At 42.8% G+C, this 7,228-nt stretch overlaps 1 protein-coding gene across 2 annotated transcripts in view; it reads right to left on the bottom strand.

Moving 5' to 3' along the window:
• Exoc4 (exocyst complex component 4) overlaps positions 1-7,228 on the bottom strand; it is a 702,198-nt gene that overhangs the window by 111,238 nt on the left and 583,732 nt on the right. For both annotated transcript variants that reach the window (XM_021164590.2, XM_021164588.2), the window contains exon 14: positions 3,334-3,512. In XM_021164590.2, the coding sequence (XP_021020249.1) occupies positions 3,334-3,512 (179 nt within the window). The remainder of the gene's footprint in view (positions 1-3,333; positions 3,513-7,228) is intronic.

Genomic DNA, 7,228 nt, shown 5'->3' with positions numbered 1-7,228 from the left:
ACACACACACACACACACACACACACACACACACACACACAGAGCCAGAGGAGAAGGTAGAATCCCCTGGAGCTGGAGTTACTGTGAGCTGCTTGTTTGGAACCAGACTCAAGTCCTCTGTCAGAGTAGCGAGCTAGCTCTCTGAACTAGTGAGTTATTTTTATTCTACAACTGTTTTATTCTACAACTTAAGGGGAGCGGGTGTAGCGAGGATTGAGGGAGAGAATATATCCATAGGAGATGGACCCTGCCTATCAGCCCCTTATCACATGTGTTGTTTGCCACATTTCATAGGCTTGTCTGCTCAGGAGATGGAACAGCAACTACCTATGGAACGTAGAAGTTCAAAAGTGAAAGCAATGTTTTCTGCAGTCAGCATTTAGAAAAGGGGAGAAGACCCTTTTGGATGTAACAGAGATGGAGTGACAGGAAATAGAAAAAAAAATTAGCCTTGGGAATGCCACTCACTCTGATCTCCTGGATCATGTGTGACCAACCATACTGTGCCACCAATAGGTGATACTCTCCTCAGGAGGCCATGACATGTTTCAGGTGGATGAGGATCCTGCTGTCCTTGAGTAAAGAGATGCTTACTATGACAATGACTTTCTGCCACCTGTCTCTAGTCCATTACAGTTGTAAGTTTAATACAACCTGACATTTACCATAGCAAATAGTTACCAGGGTGTAGAACAAGAAATAAGCCTGAATCCTGCCCCCACCCCCACCATCTTGCTAGGTATCATCTTCACAGTATCTCTTGGTCTGGAAGTACTCAAGATGTTGTAATCTTTTGGTTCGCTTTTCAAGACAAAAATAAAGAGCTGTCCTTTATAACTGTAGGAGAGTCACACTGACATGGAACAATCAAAGTAGGCCATTAGCAGAATCTCCTTTGTTCAGATGGCAGACGTCAATGGGCATGTCTCTTGGAAGTCACAGAGCTGGCAAGCGGGGATGAACCGGGCTGACTGCTAACAAGATACACCAGGTTTACACCAGAAGTAGTGATTATAGTTCACTTGGGTTTGAACTGAGTTTTAAAACCATGACAGTTAGTTAAATCACTCACTGGGTGGAATAATCACCCTGAAAGGAGCTGAGAAGGTGCAACCTGTGTTATAAAATGGAACTGAGTACACGAGACACAGCAGTAATGGCTGCAGAGAAGATATCTTTGTCAGAATAACAGAGATGATTAAAGATGTGAATTAGACATCATCTCCACTGGGTACTCTCAGTGACATGAACACAACAGCTAAATTGAGCAATTACAAAGTTAAGTGTAACTCAGAGAGCATCTTCCCTCCTTTAGAAAACAGTTAATGCCAAGTTAGCTTAGCCTGTCTGAATCATGCAGTGACTAGCTTTAGAGGTTACAAATTGTTTTGTCTCATGAAACCCGTTGAGAATGGATGGACTATAAGTCCAATATGCTGTGCCACTCGAAATTTAAAAATGTATATAAAATGTTAGATATTACATATATAATGTGTATGTGTGTGTGTGTATATATATATATATGTATATATATATATGTATATGTATATATTTATAGCTATAGCTCCAGCTATAGCTCTGCCACAAAACAAACAGATCCCTTCTAAACATCACTGAGAAATATACCTGTATTCACAGGAGCCAAAAGAAACCAGGAAAAGCTGCACCTGGTCCCTATTCAGAGCAGTTTGCAGTTATTAAAGAGAAAATTAGCTCTCAATTTTCAGAGAGAGGAAGGACAGAATAGGTCTAGGAGAGAAAAGGTTGACTTCAGTGGCTGCTTGAGACAGAACTGTGATTATGGAACTGTAGAGCTGCAGTAGCCTTTCATAGACAGCTCTTGATGCAGACTGCTCAAATGTACCATGCCCAAACTACCCTAAACCGGTACAGTTTCTATCTGTGCAGACTTCTGAGAATTAACATGTGTAATTTTATAATTGGATGAAAATATTTTCCTTAAAGTGTAAGTGACTCTTTGACAGAGTTGCTAACCACACTCTTTGTCCCCACCCTCTTCTGCTCTGCATCAGCTGTGGAGAGGGAAAGTGCCCAGCACCAGAGGGCACAAGCAATGAGCCTTCCCGGGATCTCACAGACTCTGCCTGTGGGCCTGTGTTTCAAGGAACAATTTAGTGATTTTATCCATTCCTTTTCCACTTCTAGGCTGCAATTGTGATTACTGTAAAACAATAACTGCTGCAATTGTGATTACCGTAAAGCAATAACTTCTCAAAGGACACTGATAGTACGTCACTACTCGCAGCTCAGTCATGCTAAACATGGCCGTCCCTCCTGATGACCCTCCGACTGCTGGCCCTGACAGGATGATCTCACTGCTCTTTCCCAAGTTTGCTTTTCCTTATTCAGATTCAATCCCTCCACTCACACATCTAAACTTGCTTTCTTCTTTGTCCATCCTAGTTTTCCTCGGTCTCTGTTTTACATCGTGCGTACTCTTGAGCCGCTGCTTTCTAAGAAGCATGTATTAGTAGTGGCCACAGTGATGTCCTAGCACTTGCCCTTCCAGAGAGCCTGGGTTCTGTTTCCAGCACCTACATGGTAGCTCATAGCCACCTATAACTCCACTTCCAGGGGACCTTGTAATTTCTTTGGTCTCCACAGGTACTAGGCATACATATGGTAAACATACAAATGCAGGAAACACACACACACATAAAATAAATCTTCATAAAAGCATTTATTCTATAGTAATTAAAGTTTATGTGCCTTAAAGTTTTCTAATTATTTTTCTTTGAAGCATTGATCCTTGATATAAAAAGGATTCTCATTTTCATTTCATACCCTAATTCTCAGTATCTTAAAAATCTGTAACTGGTATTTCTCAGCACGCACTCTTTTTTTTTCTCCTGAACGATTGTGGTCCTTATTACTTCTGTTTTCTATTTCAAGCCCTTCTACTATTCTCTTTTTAGATACATTTTTATCAGCTTTCCTCTTGTTAGAGAAGGAACGCAGCCATGCACCCAGGCTCTTGGAGAAGTTGCTGGAAGGAAGACAAAGGGATTGCTTTCTGCTCTTGAGACCCAGTGTTTCCATAGTCCAGGGTGTAGTGTTTCTAGGATTGAATAAGGAGCCCTGTGACATGAGCCTTTTCTGGCTCCTCCTACCCCACAGAGGGAAGCTGAGATGAGTTCTTCCCCAGAATCTCAAAGGAAGAGAAGACGCAGTATGAACAGAATTCAAACATGGCTCTGACAGTCTGGGTCATGCTTCATCAGATGACAGGCAACACACTCCTATTCCAAATAAAAGCACTTGGACCAGCTCTGCTATCATCCTGCAGCTCCCCCCGGCCCCCAAGGCACTTACTCTGGGATGTAGAAAGGTTGGAGAAAGCTGACTTTGTTCGACCTGCCAGCCATTCCAGGCTTTCGTGCATGTTGGCCAAGGCTTTGAGGTCACTAACGTCACGGAGAATGTCTTGTGGAGGAATGAGTTTGTCACCAAGGTTTCCAATCAGGACTTCAGACTCCTTGCCAAAGGCTGCCCTGAAAAACAAACAAACCATGCCTCACTTATTGCTTGGTAAAGGATGGAGACAGGTTTCATGCACTTAGGTTAAAAAGAGTCTGAAGCAAATAAAATATAAGCATCAATGTATGCTTGGAGGAACAAGCATAGGGTCATGCAAAAGCAAGGTGTGGCTCCTTTAACTCACGGGGTTTCCCAAATGCTCTGGGGGTGAGGAAGTTACATGGCGCAATAAAGGACAGGTCAGGAAGGGACTCTCGAGACCACCTGGCTCAGACACAGCAGGGATGAAAATTTCATGATTTTTTTAAGGGAGAAGAGGAGAAGAGAGGAAGAGGGAGAGAAAGAGAGAAGAGGGACAGGCTGCTAATATGAGGAGAGCTCACTTGGAGTTAAGTTACACATGTGGATAAGCAGAGCTAACAGCAGAGGAGGCTGAAAGAGGTGCCTTGAGCCTTTTCTAAGTCCTAAGGCTTTAAAAACTCAAAGCATCTTAGTGAACAGATGTGGGGGCGATATTTGAACAGAAAAACACAATTTAAGCTTTGAGTAAGTAGTGAGTAGTAATATGAAATACAATAAAACAAATTCTTTCTTTTTTACATTTCATATGTTATCCGGTTTCACAGGCACTTAAGATCTAGTACCAGAGACAAACAGAACTTAAAATCCAGCCCCAGATCTAGCACCGAGACAGAAACCCTGTGGTGACTGAAGTGCTGCTAACGGTGTCTGACATTACTACATCATTTCAGCAGAAAGGATGCTCTTGAGGTAAGGGGCTGATTTGGGTATGCTGTGGTGAAAGGGACAACAGAGCACACTAAACCGTGCAGGGGAAACTTGAGCATGTTGACAGACACTACCTGTGGTCTGAGGAAAGGCACTTGAGGGTGACTGACCCTCCAAATGCCACATCTCTAACTAGCTTCCAAGTGATGCTTGGGTAAAAATTAGTGCCCAGGTTTCTAAGTTGAGAAAACCAGGTATGAAGCCTTAGTCTGTTGCTTGCTGAATATGTGATGCTGAAATTCCCCATGTGATACTTCTGGTAGTGATGGCACCGACCTTTTCTGCAGTAAAGTGAGGACCAGGTAAGGTAGTTTTGAAAACTTTTCACTGGGAAGATATCAATAATCATAAAAACACAGTCTCTATATGCCCATCCACCAGTTTTACCACCAGCAACTCACACTGAAATGTGTTTCTTGTCTTCACCCCCTGCCAGGGATATTTAAGCATATAACACAATGCCTGAATTGCTTAACAGAAACCATTAAGTTTTTAAAAATGCTTTTTATTAGATGTTTTCTTTATTTACATTTCAAATGTTATCCCCTTTCCTCATTTCCCCTCCACACCCCCCATCCCTTCCCCCCTCCCCCTGCTCAATAACCCACCCACTCCTGCTTCCCTGTCCTGGAAGTCCCCTACACTGGGGCACTGAGCCTTCACAAGACCAAAGGCCTCTCCTCTCATTGATGTCCCACAAGGCCATCCTCTGCTACATATGCAGCTGGAGTCATGAGTCCTTCCATGTGTACTTTGGTTGGTGGTTTAGTCCCTGGGAGCTCTGGGAAGTACTGGTTGGTTCACATTGTTGTTCCTCCTATGGGTCTGCAAACCCCTTCAACTCTTTGGGTCCTTTCTCTAGCTCCTCCATTGGAGACCCTGTGCTCAGGCCACTAGGTGGCTGTGAGCATCCACTTCTGTATTTGTCAGGCACTGGCAGAGCCTCTCAGGAGACAGCTGGAAACTATCAAGTTTTAGTTATTATTTTTCTTAGGGCTATTGGGAAGGCTAGTTATTTATAAATGACTCAAGGTATGTGCTGATAAGTGCACTAGATAAGAGTGAGCAGTGGGAGGTAAGTCCCAGGGATAGTATTGCAGATGGAACCTTCCAGCAATACAGTTAACTATAGAGGTGAATTCCTATGACAGAAAACCCTGGTCTCCTACCTAGTGCTCCTTATTCCAATTCTGCCTAGTAAAAGGCCCTTCATATTGTTGTGGGTGAAAATGTGCCCAATGTCAAAATGATAGAACAAACAAACAATCTCACCAAATCTCCCCATCCCTCTTGGAGATGTAGTTCTGAGTGCTATGTGATAGGAAATCAGAGCTGTGTAGGAGACAACTCTCTGAAGTGATCATTGTGGACAAAGACCACTTTTCTCTATCCCCTGTCTGGCATGCAGCCATAGCAGCTGAGATACAGTGGCTCTTCTGAGACAGCAGGAGACTCTGCGAGAGGAAGTCATTGCTAAGAATAATGGAGCCTAAAGATAGATGGTGCAAGCATATTTGTGACATCACAGGTGCCACACTGCAGCCCCAGACAATACACTTCTGGGCTTTGTGTCAGAGAAGAGAAAATGAAAGCCTTATTGTTTGAGCTGCTGCTATTTCTACTTTGCTAGTCGTTGCTAAACGCAATTTCTGACTGACCAGATCATCTAATTAGCATAAGTGAGGTCATCCTGAGAAAACTTCCTCTGAATTTGGCTGTCCTTAAAATCTAGTTACTGGGAAAAGCAAAATGAAGTCTCCTTCATGATGTGAGAACAGCAAACATCTATAATATCTTCCCTTGGGCTAGGCTGCAAATATCTACTTTTCTTAAAATGTCCTTATAAATCAACTTTTCCAGCCCCTTAATCACCTTTGATAGATATAACACATAGTATGTCTCCGAGCTGGGAGGCTACAAAGCAACAGGGGAAGCAAAGAGCTTTGAAAGCCAGGCTTGGAGCCATTTTTATGCATGCAGGTCTAACCCTGGGTGGAATGTGACAATCAAGACAAGTGTATTTATGCAGAAGTCTAATCCATGTGTGCAGGTCTGTGGGCCCCAGGCACTGCATGCTGGTCCTCTTCCCTCCGGATCAGTGACATTTGCTTAACCTCCTCAGACAGGAGAGCAATAGACTTAGAAAAATACAAACTGCCTCATGTTGAATACATAGTAGACATCTCATTTGACAGGAATCCATAATCACCCCCTAACAACCTGGAAGACGCATAGAGACCATGACATGGAGAATAACTGATTGACAGCTATAACCATTTCACACACAAAGTCATTCCTTTGAGGATTTGTGTATGTGTGAAAGAGCCTGTGGAAGAGTCTTATGTGTTAAAGTAACCTTAGCGAGATGCCTGGCTGCAGATTTATTTTTAAACTCTCTGATTTACTAAATTGAACCACATCAACACTATAGAGCCATTAGAAATTATTCAATAGAGAACTCTTAATACCACAGAAACTGTTTGGTGTGAATATTTTTAGTGATGATATGTAGTTGGCTCAAATAAACTATTATTACACTGTGTGCACAGTATATGATAGAAAGAGAATAATGCCATATATGGATCTAAAGAATATTGGGTATTTATTTGCCAAAAACTGTCAACTAAGGGACTTGAACATTCTTTTAAGATCTTGTGTATCTTCCTAACTTTCTTCAGCAAACAGGAGGAGACATTTAAGCAGGCTTGCTAGGAACCCTAGGAAGGGAGACAGGAGGACACAGAAATTATAGACACCAGAATGATACTAGGAGGAGTCTGGCTGGCTTGTGGCTGGCCTTGAAATGTGGAAAGTGTGCTAAAGATGCAGCCAATGTTTCTGTAAATATCTCACCACCATAATGATGGCTACTGACAACTGGATGAGAATAATTGCTTGAGCCAGAGCCAGAGAGCCAGAGAGCCAGAGAGCCAGAGAGCCA

The sequence above is a fragment of the Mus caroli genome, chromosome 6, assembly GCF_900094665.2.
Source record: "Mus caroli chromosome 6, CAROLI_EIJ_v1.1, whole genome shotgun sequence".
Taxonomy (NCBI): domain Eukaryota; kingdom Metazoa; phylum Chordata; class Mammalia; order Rodentia; family Muridae; genus Mus; species Mus caroli.
This window is presented reverse-complemented; position numbering and strand designations above follow the sequence as displayed.